Raw genomic sequence first — 13,408 nt, 5'->3', positions numbered from 1 at the left:
TTAATATCCAACCTGATTTCTCATTAAAACAAAATCTGTGTCACTTGGCAGGTCTCCTTCCCATCCTCCCCTTTCTCATTCCTGGCTCCAGACTTCTGCTTGCTGCTTCCCCAGCCAAGAGTCCCTACATCTCTGCAAATGAAAAGCAGACATTTCCTTAAGGCCCAGATTGAGACCCTATACTTGCTTCACTAAAATGTTATTGACCAACATTCCCACTGGGGTCTTTACTTTTTTTACTCTCCACGGCATCTTAACTCTCTTCCAAAATCTTACACACAATGCATACTGTCTTTCGCCTGCACTCCTCTGCGTTTCTGTATAGCATTCTCCAATGAGACTATAATTTCAGCCAAATATAGTATTAGGCATTGGATAAATTTGTAACAAATGTTTGCAAGGCTGTTTTTATAGTGAAACATCTGATTCTGATTTTTAAAAAGTAGAAAATGAGAGGTGCCTGGGTGGCTCAGTAGGTTAAGCATCCGACTTCGGCTCAGGTCATGATGTCACAGTTCGTGGGTTTGAGCCCTGCGTCTGGCTCGGTGTTGACAGCTCAGAGCCTGGAGCCTGCTTCAGATTCTGTCTCCCTCTCTCTCTGCCCTTCCCCCACTCACACTCTGTCTTTCTCTGTCTCTCAAAAATAAATAAATGTTAAAAAATAGAAATTAAAAAAGTAGAAAATGAGATTTGACTTATATTCAAATTTATTAGATTAAAACTACTCTACAAACAAGTGATTTTTTTCAGTGATTATACTAATAGTTTTCTCAACATTGTGAATAAAATACACAAGGCCTGCCTTCAAGGAACGCACAATCTAGCTGCAGAGACAGGTGCTGGCTAGAGAACACAACACAACATACACCATACTGCTCATCTGCTCACTTATGCCATTATCTCAACATTGATCCACAGCCAAGAACCTAGAAATTATCCTTATTCAGGTGCACAAAGCCTCCCAAACAGCAAAATATTAAGGAGCCACAACATTCGTGCCTTTTACCTATAGGAGAGGCTCACTTGGTACCAAGAGACTCTCATACCCAATGCTCAATGTTGTGGTTTTCTTGGCCTCTTCGGTTAGAAGTCACAAATTCTAAAAGGTTGCCAACAAGATAGGGGAAAAATACAGAATCCAAAACTCATCAAACAAGTACTGCATGCGTCCCTACTGAATACAAAGATGAAATAGGATTCAAATACGGTATTTTTTTCACCTCACAATTTAGTACAGATTTCTTAAAATGAGAATCCCAGTACTATTAAGAGATTAAGGGAAATGGGTGGGGTGAGGGACAGAGTGGAGATAGGGGTGTATTCTGGAGGGCAATCCGGTAGTATGTACCAAAAACTTTAAAAATGTGCATACTCTCTGGGGTACCTGAGTGGCTCAGTCGGTTAAGCAACCGACTTCGGCTCGGGTCATGATCTCAGGGTCTGTGGGTTCAAGCCCTGCATCGGGCTTGGTGCTGACAGCTCAGAGCCTGGAGCCTGCTTTGGGATTCTGTGTCTCCCTCTCTCTCTGCCCCTCCCTGCTCCTCTCAAAAATAAATAAACATTTTTTTTTAAGTGTGCATACTCTCTGAATTAGCAATTCTACTACAGGAACCCAGGCTATGGGAATAATCAGAAACAGCAATAAAAACCTGTCAGGCATTCTCTTTGCCACTACATTAATTGTAATAGTGAAAAATCAGAAACATCACAACTGTCATCCTGGGTAATAAACTATATTAAATTTGTACGACAAAATACAACAGAGTCATTAAAAGCCCTCCTCACTGAAGACATTTAAAGGATATAAAAAGTACAGATTAAAAGATTTAAAACAGTATGATTCCAATTTCTAAACAATTACTAAATAATATAATAATAATACACTTCTATATAAATCCCAGCCTTTCCACAGATAAGCTTATAAGCTTGAAGTTTTCTTTTTTGTTTTTTTTTTTTTTTTACTCTCTAAGTTTCATTTTCTTCCTTTGTGAAATGATAATAGTACTACTACTTACTTCATAAGGATTAAAAAGATAATTCCTATTAGGTTCTTAGAACAGTGCCTGATAATATAGTAAGAGATCAAAAACTCTATTAGTAGTATTGCCTAAAACTATTAATAGAAATAAAGATCAAAAAAGACACCAAAAGGAGTGCCTGGGTGGCTGAGTGGGTTAAGTATCTGACTCTTGATTTCAGGTCAGGTCACAATTTCAGCTCAGGTTATGATCTCACTGATTCACAAGATCGAGTTGGGGGCTCTGTGCTGAAGGCTAGGGGCCTGCTTGGGATTCTCTCTTTCCCTTGCTCTCTGCCCCTCCCCGTTTTCTCTCTCTCTCTCAAAATAAATAAGCATTAAAAAAAAGACACCAAAATTTTAATGAATTATTTCTGGATGGTGGCATTTCAGTAAATTTTTTAAGGTTTATTTCTTTTGTGAAAGAGAGAGAGAGAGTGTGTGTGAGAAGGGGAGGGGTACAGAGAGAGGGTGGGACAATCCCACGCAGGCTCCACACCGTCGGTGAGGAGCCTGACACAGGGCTCGAGGTCACAACCATGAGATCATGACTTGAGCTGAAATCAAGAGTCAGATCCTTAACCGACTAAGCCACCCAGTTTCCTCAATAAATATTTATTTTCCTTTTTATATTTTTGTTTCCTAATTTTCCAAAAGAAGCATATATTCCTCTAACATTATTTTAAATGTTACTCAAAAACCAGGGTTTTCCTCTCAGAAAGGGCAGCCAATTTGGATGGAAACATTTAAAAGAGAATGTCTGTTGGGCATTTAATATGTGCCCCCAACTGCTAGGCCAAGTTACATGCATTAACTCATTTAATACCTTACAACTAATAAAGCAGGTATTGTTAAGCCAATTTTGTACCTTGCTAAGACATTTTGTACAAATAGACTCAAAGAGGAGAATTAACTTGCCAAAAGTTACACCAAATAATTGATAGGTGAGATCTCAACATTGAGTCAGCCTGATCACCAAAAACCAGTTCTTTCACCAAACTTCACTGCTTCCTGAAGTCAGAGAAAGAGAAAAATTACACCCAGAATCCACTTTCCCTTTCTCTTCACCCAGCTTTATTCTCACTGAACTTATCACCACCTGACATACCACATATTTGTTCGTTTCCTGTCCTTAGAATGTAAGCTCCATAACGATGGGACGTTGTTTGTTCGCTGCTCTATACCCTCAGCTCCTGGCACACAAAACAGACCCTCAATATTTTAGAATAAAAGATTCTGAATAGAGAAATGATCTGACCGTGTCCCTGTGGACACATCTGGTAGCAGTGGGAAGCTTGCTGAAGAAGTTGCTTACACGAGTCCAGGTAGGAGAGAACAAGGACATGAACCAGGGTAGAAGAACCGTAACTAAAGAGGGAGATAAGATTCTAGAGATAGCTAAGGGATGGCACTGACCGAACACAATGCCTAGTGGACATGGGACGAAGGAGAATGCAGAGTCAGGAGTAGAGGGCTAAGAGGAGGAAGGCCTGGTCAGGCATTGGGAGCGAGGGGGAAGAGAGTGGGGTCAGACTGACCTGGATGTGCACAGAGTACCTGACATAATGGGAATAATCAATCTCACCCAGTGAGAACGCATGGAGAGGATCCACCAGAGAGGCTAGGTTAAGGGCAGGCTAGAGGTGATTCAGTAAAACCTGGAGTTTCAGGGACCGAGTCTGGTGGTGTAAATACCACTACGAAGGTCTACTCCAGGTAGAGGCTGGCTTCATGTGTCCTAAGAGCTCAGCTGCCCCATTGTGGTCATTTTCTCCTGTGTTCTGGGATTCTCCTCTGAACAGGACGTTCGTTGATAGTGTTCAAACCCCACAAAACTAGCCTCAAACATCCAGGCATTAAGAACTACACATTTAGATTAAAACAGCTTTCTATCTGGTCCCCTTCTTAATCTTTCCTCACATTGATGTATCCAACACTACCATCAAATTAGTATTCCTAAAAAAAACCAAAAACTAATTTCACACCATTTCCTAGATTTAAAAATCTCCCATGGCTTCAAAATGAGACTCTCCTTGACCCTATTCTACCTATACTGTGAAATATTAACAGTGTGAGTAGAACTAGGCAGTTCAAATTTGAATCCTGGGTCTACTACTTGTTAGCTGTGTAACCCTAGGCAAATAACTTAACCCCTCTATGCTTCCTCAGGTCCTCATCTCTAAAATGTGGCTAGTACTCACATCACAGAGCTGCTCTTATCAAGTGAAAAATTTGATAGTGCTTACTTAGCACAAACTGCCTGGATAGGAGTTGCGTCCCCTAAACGTTCGTTATTATTATTACTTCCCCCAAATAAACTTCCTACACACCTGAGATGCTCTCCTTGATAATTTCTAATACACAATGCCCATCTCAGGGCCCTTGCTGGCAGCGTTCCCACCCATGACTCACTACTCCTTAAGCACCACCACCACAACCACCACCACCTTTGAGTATTTATTTAACATTTATGCTGTATATTCAAAGTGCTGGGTTGGAAGTACAGGAAAAATAAACAGCCCCAACCCTCAGAGCTCATAGTCTAATAATGAAAGACAGCCAGAGGAAGAGGGGCAAGGGAAGCACTTCCTGGAGGCAGTGCAGATGCTTACACTGAATCTTCAAAGCTTAGTGGGTGAACCAGGCAGAGTGGGTGCGTGTGAAGTAAGAGCGCCCAGTATCGGGTCAGACTCACCATACTGAGTCTGACGTTGTGGGAGCTCTGAGCTGAGGGTAGGCAGAGTGGGCGGAGGGGAAAGGACGGCTGGATCATACTGGCCATGAAGTGTTTGGACTTTGTTCTGTAGGCAACAGGCAGCCACTAAAAGATGTGAAGTAGGAAACCCCTGCTTGGGTTCTAGAAGAGCTAGAACCCAATATGGGCTCCACAGGTGACCACTTGCAATGCACCAGTAGGATGAAGGAACTGATTTTTTTTATTTCAATCAATTTAAATTTAAAAACTCATACGCCATTCAGTTACTGGAAAATTTTTAAGTATGTTTGAAATATTTGGGTATGTGAATCTGCTTTTTCAAGTATAAATTTAATGAAGTCTAAATACAGATCAAAGATTTCTGATGCAAATTTAGTGTCCAAATTGAGCTGTACTATACGTGTAAAATAGACACCAAATTTGAAGACCAGGTACAAAAAAATAAAATATCCCATTATAATCTTCTCTTTTATGTTTATTTTTGAGAGAGACAGAGTGTGAGGGGAGGAGGGGCAGACAAAGGGGGAGACACAGCATCCAAAGCAGGCTCCAGGCTCTGAGCTGTCAGCACAGAGCCTGATGCAGGGTTTGAACTCATGGACCAAGAGACCATGACCTGAGCTGAAGCCAGACACTTAACCGACTGAGCTACCCAGGCACCCGCCATTATAATCTTTATAATAATCACATGCTGAAATATTTTGATTATATTAAAGATGACATTAATATTAATTTCACCTGTTTCTTTTTAGTTTTTAACATGGCTACTAGAAAATATCAAATGGCATATATGGCTCACGTTATATTTTAGACAGCTCTGATCCAATAGAACCAAAGGCAGATGACCAGAAGCAGGCAGACCAATTAAGAGACTCATTTTAGTAAGAGTCCAGATGAGACTCGGGCCTGAATTCACTAAATTCTACCCATCTTCAAAACCTAATCCAAGACCTACTACTATCTCTAAAAGCTTTTCCAATCATAACCATTTCTAATGAGTAGCTTTTCTCAGAACTACTGGGGCACTTAATCTTCTGTAGCATTCGCTTCAGCGCTTAATTTATCACCTGTCATTTCTACTTAATTTTGGGGTGAGTTGCTTCTCAGAACCATAGCTGCTAGGCTAAGAGCCATAACTTAGGCATCTAATTTTTCTACACCGTGCAATACATTTTCAATATTAATAAATAGAGGTACATGGCTCCCCAAATATTCTCTCACAGTCTGGAAGTATTGTGAATCTCTTTCTTCAGACACCTTAAGGGCATGAGCTAACATGATATAAAGTCAACCAACAATCCAGGCCAGTGTTCCAATACAACAGTGATATCTAATCAGTGAGCAAGCATTGGTAGAATGTATTAGATACTATCAGGAAAAAAAAGGCCAAGATGGCAGGGCAATTTAGCATTTTTGCAAATTCCATTAAAAATCAAACAATTTCTGATTCTCTCTGCTTTCCACTGCCAGAGACAACCTTTGCAACCTAAGCATTAAGAACATCCCTTTAAGGAAAAGACACACGGCTTTGATATTTAAAAATGAACCCCGAAACTAATCCTTCCAACAAATAACACATTTTCCAAGCAGAGAGCCACATATTACTAATCAATCTACAACTCGTCACTTTCCCATCTACCTTAAAGTAAGATGAAGAAACCCCTTTTAAGAAAACGTTAAGAAGTGTATAGATTTTACTGTATCATGGATAACAAAGTCCTTCACCTAAAGTACCATGTGAATTTTCTGAGAAGAATCCTTAAAAAACACACTCAAGCAACTGGTCAGCTTTTACCACTACAGAAATAGGAAGCTAGTAGCAACTAGTTGCAAGCAAAGGGACACTTCGTGATTACTAGTACTGATCTTCTGGGAATTTAGTAGTTCTCAGATTTTTTTTTTTTTTTATGTCTAACACTTAAAACATAGAAGTGACAAGTTACAACAACATAAGAATCCATCTTTCTTAATGGCTACAAAGATAATACAACAAAGTGCAAACCAAGTTTCTACCTCCAAACAATCAAGCAATCAAAGATGGAGTCAGGACAGCTCATAGGGAAAAGTTAAGGCAGTTCTGTTCTGAAAGGCTGGATAAGAATGGGGGGAACCTGTCAAATAGCCTGGATGAAATCAGGGAGTTAAAAAGAAAGCGCTCACTTCCTTTAGCACTGTGGGAAAATCCCAGTTGCTAATATAAAGCTGAGGAAAGTTTAGTTTGGCTGATTTCATTTTGTTTTCCTTCCAACATCATCGCCGAGTTCGAACGGCTGCTTTCCTCCCCTCACATTACTCAGTAAAAACGCCCCCACTGAATTGAGTTGTCTTCCGGAGCCGTGCTCCCCCGCAGCCCAGCCTGCAAACGTGCTCAGGCGCCTCTGGGCATGTTGTGGTCTCACCAGTCTGCGGGCCAGAGCTCCAAACTCAATGGACAATGGGAACTCACCCCCATCAACGCCAACTACAAAGCTCAGGAGGGCCATTTCCCTTTTCCTGCCCAGATGCTGTTTTCCCTCCTTCGAAGTAGGGCCCCGTGCTCCACCGGAGCCCCAGTTGGGGCTAGGACGCGCGTCTCCCTCCCCACCTGCAGAGCTGCTGGTCCCCTCGAACCCCAAATAAGTTGTATCTCGGCGCACAGGCCAAAGAGGACCTCCTTCCCCAGGGGCTTGGCTGGGGACATGGTTTTCACAGTCCAGGTAGGACTGGGAAGGGATGTCTCTGGACGCTTGGTCATGGCCCTGCAGGCTAAGCCGTCCCCACTGTCCCCTCCCTAGCCTCCACTTGTCTCCCCTCCCCCTCCGGCGAGGAGAGCGGGGAGGTGCGGGCTGGCAACACGGCCACCTCCTCCTCCAGTGGAGACCGCGGGGACACTCACCCTTTCACCACAAAGAAGGGGTCCTCCATGGACATGGCGTCCCGGCCCCCGGCTGCCTCACGCCTGCTCCGTGCACCGGGCGCCCGCGCCCTCCGAGCCTCCCTCTCCCCACCACACCGGCCTGCCGCAGCCGCCGGCGCCTCGGCCTGGGGAACCCAGAGCAGCTGGCGCGCGCAGGCCGGGGAGCACGGGACCGCCGCTGGTCCAGCAATCGATCGCCCAGAAGACCAAATCCCAGTCTCCGACGCCGGCCCCCGCGCCTGCCTCCACCCCCGGCTCCTCCCGGCGCGTCTGGCAGACTTGACCCCGCCCCCGGGACCTGCGGCCTCGTCCAACCACGAACACGGGTCCTCTGCACCACTTCCGCACCCGCGCTCACGTGACCAGGGCCGGCCCCGCCTCCCGTCGGCGGAGCCTGGGCGCCGCGTCGAGCAACCCTGGAGGCGGGGCTCTGGGGTGGGTGGAGGGCCGGTGTTCCCCCGCCTCCCTACTCAGGTTTCAGGGGAGGTGCTGCTCGCTCCCCCCTTGGGGTTGGTTAGGTTTTCAAGACATACACCCCAGTACCTGATTTGCACAATCCTTTTACCTTTCCTATACTTTTAACACTTGATTTTGATAACATATGATTTATAAATCCATCTCGTCCTCGACTTGCATTAAAACGAGCTCATATAACATTATCTGACTATGATAAAGTTGCACAATTCCTTTATGTGGGTCTTAACTATGTGTCCCGCAATGTCCTAAAGGCTGTATGTGCGTTATCTCAATATTCTTGGGGGGAAGGAATTATTTCCAATTTGTAAATGACAAAGCTCAGACATTTCAAGATTTCCCATGGTTACACACCTGACAGGGCACAGCCATAGATTCTGTGCACTTTCCACCAGACTGGATGTATTTTCTAATGTGTGCATTGCGCAGGTGAACAGTAAGGTAATTTTTTCATACAGCATACAGTGCTTCCCTGGGGAGAGCACCTTTGAGGGATTACGAAGAGACCACGTATGGCAGTTTCTTCCCAGCTATAGTTCAAGAGCTCTTCAGATAGCATTTTGGTCAGAACAATTAGCCAACTCATTCTGTGTATGCTATATAGGCTTTGTGAACTCTAATTGCTAATTATCTCTGAGCACTTACTGTGTGTCAGGCACTGTACTAAGTGTTATCTCAGTTGCTCTAATAATAAGGTAATTACTGTCATTATCCCCATTTTACAAATGAGAAGTCTGAGACTCTTGGAGATTAAGTGACTTGCTGAAGGTCACCAGTCTTTGGAGATGGTAGAGTCCTCAGAGCTAGACAAAATCCGTTTGAACCTGGGTTCTATTATTCAGTTTCTTATCTACAAAATGTGAATAATAATTTTTGGCTTGTGGATTATTGTGAATGTTAAATAAAAATGCATGTAAACCCCAAGGCCCCCAAAGAGTGAGGCAGCACTTGTAAAGGTGTGACCAAACCAATGTGAGTTTGCTCCTAGGTGAGTCCCAAACTGCACCATGTTGAGTAGTTGCTCAAAGAAAACTTTAATTTGCAGCAAATAAGAAAGGGCTTCCAAAGTGATGGCTCCCCAAGAGAGGGTGAATGAGTTGATTTTGTTCTAAGCTAGGATGAATATTTAGATAGGGAAGCCTCATCATCGTATGTGGAGGCAGGCATAAGGTTGCCCATGCACCTTAAGGAAACATGCCCTATATGGACATTGTATGTTATGTAAATGAGTCTGAGGCTCCTCCTTGGGCAGATATTTTAGTATTATAATGTCATAAAGGTAGTTGTAGGTCATTCCAGAGGTTACTCCATGGTCCATGTTCTCAGGCACAAGGTTGGGGCGGGGGTGGGGGTGGGGGTGGGGCACGTGGTTAGCTCAAAAGGGCTTGGTGGTCTGGGCCAGTGGGCGTTCTCTTCAGAGCTGTCAGGAGTGCTTTGGGGTTTCATTTGCCTGAGTTAAGAGGTAAGCCAGAAAAAAGAGCTCAAGGAAAAATGTAAGACAAAGGTTAGTGAGTACAGGCAGGTGGGCAATAAATGTCAGGTCTTGGGGTCTAGCGGGTGACAAAGGGAGAGGAAGGGGTGAATCTGATAGATGTTTTCTAGGAAGGACAAAAAAAAAAGGACACCTAGACATGAGAGATTAAGTGAGGCTAGGGAGCCAAGAGGTGAAAGGTTCTGTGCTTCTTAGACCCTGCAGGGTCTCCTGCAGGAGCAGTGAGGTCAGTTGTGGGGAAGAGAAACTTTTGGGAGACCACCATTTAATTTGGCTATGGACATACTGAGATGGGAAGGTGAAAAAGGATCATTTTTCATTCATTCAACAAGCACATGTAATTAAAGGGCAGATGAGAATACTGAGTAAGAGCCATATGTGGAGCCAGGTTGCTCCAGTTCAAATCCCAGTTCTGCTGCTTCCTGACTATGGTGTCTTTAACACTAAACTGTTAAATCTCTCACTGTCCTCATCTGTGAAATGGACCCCATCATAACACCTTCCTCCTAGAGTTTTACAAGGATTAAATGAATTGATGTGTAAAAAGCACTTAGAACAGTGCCTGGGACATGTTGTGTGCTTACTATGTGCTAGGCACTGAAGAACAGAGGTAAATAGGCTTGGTCCTTGCCTTCAAGGCACTCTCAGACCATTGGGACAGACAGGCTCCATGGAAAGGGAAGCTATAATTAAAATGAGGAAAAAAAAAAAAAGATAAAATGAGGAAGAAACAAAGGAAGCTACTTTATTCTTTTCTTCTCTTTTCTTTTCTTTTTTTTTTTTTTTTTTTTTTTTAAGTTTAATAGGTCCAAGGTCCTGGCATAAACAACCACTCAGGAAGGATACTCAGCAAAAAGCCATCTCCTCCCATCCCCCCACCAAAAAAAAAAAAAAAAAAAAGAATTAAAAATTCTCATGGAATAAAATACCAAAATAGTAGTTGCCTTGGGCTTGTTGTATTGACTGGGAAGGGAAACTTCCTGAGGTGATGGAAATGTTTTCTATCCTGATGGGAGCATGGGTTACAGTTATATGCCTTTGTTAGAACTCATCAAACTGTAACACTCAGATTCTGTTCATTCTGGTGGCAGAGGCTACAACTCCACCTCTGAGTTTTCTGTACAGTCCTGAGAGGACATCCAGGAGAACCTCCAGTCCCTGAGTGAGTCTGCAAAGTTAGGAGAGTGAGTGACAGAGGGAGCTTGCTGGGGCCCAGGCACAGGCCACTAGGCCAGGGATCCAATGAGAATGAGGATCAGAAAGTGTGGAATCACATCCTGTCATTAAGGACTCTGGGTAGACGGAAGCCATCCCTTCCCCCTAAAATCTGTGGGAGCTCCATGACACCCCTACAAGGCAATCTCGTCTACTCCAAATGGGAGTAATAATACCCAGCCTGCTCCCTCACTAGGTTGTTCTAATGATCAACTGGGATAATGTATATGAAAGCATTTTGGAAAGAACGGGGTACTCTAAGTACCCTAAATCCTTTTTAAAAAGTAATTGAAAATCGCTTCATTGTGGTAAAATACGCATAACAAAACCTACCATCTTAGCCATTTTTAAGAATACAGTCCAGGAGTGGTAAGTACATTGACACTGTCGCTGAACCAATTTCCAGAACTCTTTTCGTCTTTGCAAAAATAAAACTGTACCAATTAAACAACTCCCTATTCCCCCTCCCCCCACCCCCTGGCAACCACTATTCTGCTTTCTGTCTCTGTGAATTTGACTGCTGTAGGAACCTCATAATTGAAAGCATACAGCATTTGTCTTTTCATGACTGGCTTATTTCACTCAGCGTATGGTCTTCAAGGTTCATTCATGTTGTAGCATGTGTCAGCATTTCCTTCCTTTTTTTTTTAAATGTTTATTTATTTTTGAGAGAGAGAGAGGAAGAGAGAGAATGAGCCGGGTAGGGGCAGAGAGAGAGGTGGGTACAGAGGGTCTGCATTGGGCTTTGTGCTGACAGCAGAAAACTTGATGCGGGACTCGAACCCACAAACCATGAGATCATGACCTGAACTGATGTTGGATGATTAACCAACTGAGCCACCCAGGAGCCCCAGAATTTCCCTCCTTTTTAAGGCTGGATAATATTCAGTTGTATGTACATACCACATTTTGTTTATCCATTCATCCATCCATGGTCACTCAGGTTCCTTGAACCTTTTGGCTCTCATAAATAATAATGCATGAACATAAGCGTACAAATATCACTTCAAAACCCTGCTTTCAATTCTTTTGGGTATATATCCAGAAGTGGAATTACTGGATCATATGCTAATTCTATTTTTAATTTTTTCGGAAACCACCAGACTGTTTTGCACAGTAGCTGCACCATTATGCAATCCCACTAACAGTGCACGAGGGCTTCAATTTCTCCACATCCTTTCCAACACTTGTTATTTTGTTTATTTGTTTGTTTGTTTTTAATAGCAGCCATCCTAACGGATACAAGGCAGTATCTCATGGTGGTTTTGATTTACATTTCTCTAACGATTATTGATGTTCAGCATCTTTTCTGTGCTTATTGGCCATTTGTGTATCTTCTTGAGCAAAATGTCTATTCAGATTTTTTTTTTTAGGTTTTATTTTTAAGTAATCCCTACACCTAATATGGGGCTAGAACTCACAACCCCAAGATCAAGAGTCTCATGCTCTACTGGCTGAGCCAGAGAGGCACCCCTCAAACACTTCGCTCATCTTTTAACTGGGTTGTTTTTTGTTGTTGAGTTCACGCTAAATCCTTTTTGAATCAGCATAGAGTAAGGGAGAAAAGTGTTACATAGAAGTTAGGTATTATGCTCTTCATCATTTTCCCAATCTTCTGAAAGCCCTGATATACATGTGTGTGTTCTAGAACACTCTAGGAAACATTCACTCATATTGGTTTCCATTGATCCAGCTATGGCTGTCTATGTTTCCTAGCGCCAACCACAGGAAATATCCACACAGTGGTTATGTTTTCTTTCCTCTCCTTGGATGTTACCAACACCTCCCACTCTTACCCTTTACACACTGGTGTAAAATAAACAAAGAGGAATTCTAGTCAGCTTATATATCCCAAATACTAAGAAGTGATTAAGAATTTATGGAAGAGGGGCGCCTGGGTGGCTCAGTCAGTTAAGCGTCCGACTTCAGCTCACGTCACGATCTCACGGCCCATGAGTTCGAGCCCCGCGTCGGGCTCTGGGCTGATGATGGCCCAGAGCCTGGAGCCTGCTTCCGATTCTGTGTCTCCCTCTCTCTCTGACCCTCCCCCGTTCATGCTCTGCCTCTCTCTGTCTCAAAAATAAATAAATGTTAAAAAAAAAAAAAATTAAAAAAATTAAAAAAAAGAATTTATGGAAGATACATTTGATGGCTGTTAGAAATGTTAAAAAGTGTATAATTACATGTATGCAAAACAGCAAGACACAAAATTATATATATGATATACATTTTTGTATACACTTTAGATGCACCTTTATACATATATATACACTCTTGTCATTTTTACATACACATTTGTACATATATACTAACATTTTTATACATAAAAAATATTTATATTTAGAAAAAAGAAAATGTGAGTTTGGCAATTTTTACCTGGATAATCAGAAATACAAAAAGTGAAAAAAAATCAAAAAAGAGAAATAAGAAAGCCAACTGACCACATATGCAAAAAGTACATCAAAAGTTAGCAGTTTAAAACTCTTTCTAGAATAAAGCAAGTTAGTCATGTCTGAATGAATGGATATTGGTAAGTATTAAAAGTTAAAATATGTTAATGAATTTGAACCATTGCAGGAGGGTAGGTATGACCTTTAC

At 42.6% G+C, this 13,408-nt stretch overlaps 1 protein-coding gene across 2 annotated transcripts in view; it reads right to left on the bottom strand.

The window, feature by feature from the left end:
- The window catches only part of STX6 (syntaxin 6), a 51,670-nt gene extending 43,785 nt beyond the window's left edge, over window positions 1–7,885 (bottom strand). For both annotated transcript variants that reach the window (XR_007148107.1, XM_047840331.1), the window contains exon 1: window positions 7,609–7,885. Coding sequence is in view for 1 of the 2 variants with exons in the window: in XM_047840331.1 (XP_047696287.1) it covers window positions 7,609–7,643 (35 nt within the window). In the remaining variant the exon portion in view is untranslated. The remainder of the gene's footprint in view (window positions 1–7,608) is intronic.
- Between the last annotated feature and the right edge of the window lie 5,523 nt (window positions 7,886–13,408).

Source organism: Prionailurus viverrinus, chromosome F1, assembly GCF_022837055.1.
Source record: "Prionailurus viverrinus isolate Anna chromosome F1, UM_Priviv_1.0, whole genome shotgun sequence".
NCBI classification, from domain to species: domain Eukaryota; kingdom Metazoa; phylum Chordata; class Mammalia; order Carnivora; family Felidae; genus Prionailurus; species Prionailurus viverrinus.
The sequence above is the reverse complement of the archived record's forward strand: the minus strand, read 5'-3'. Positions and strand labels throughout refer to the sequence as shown.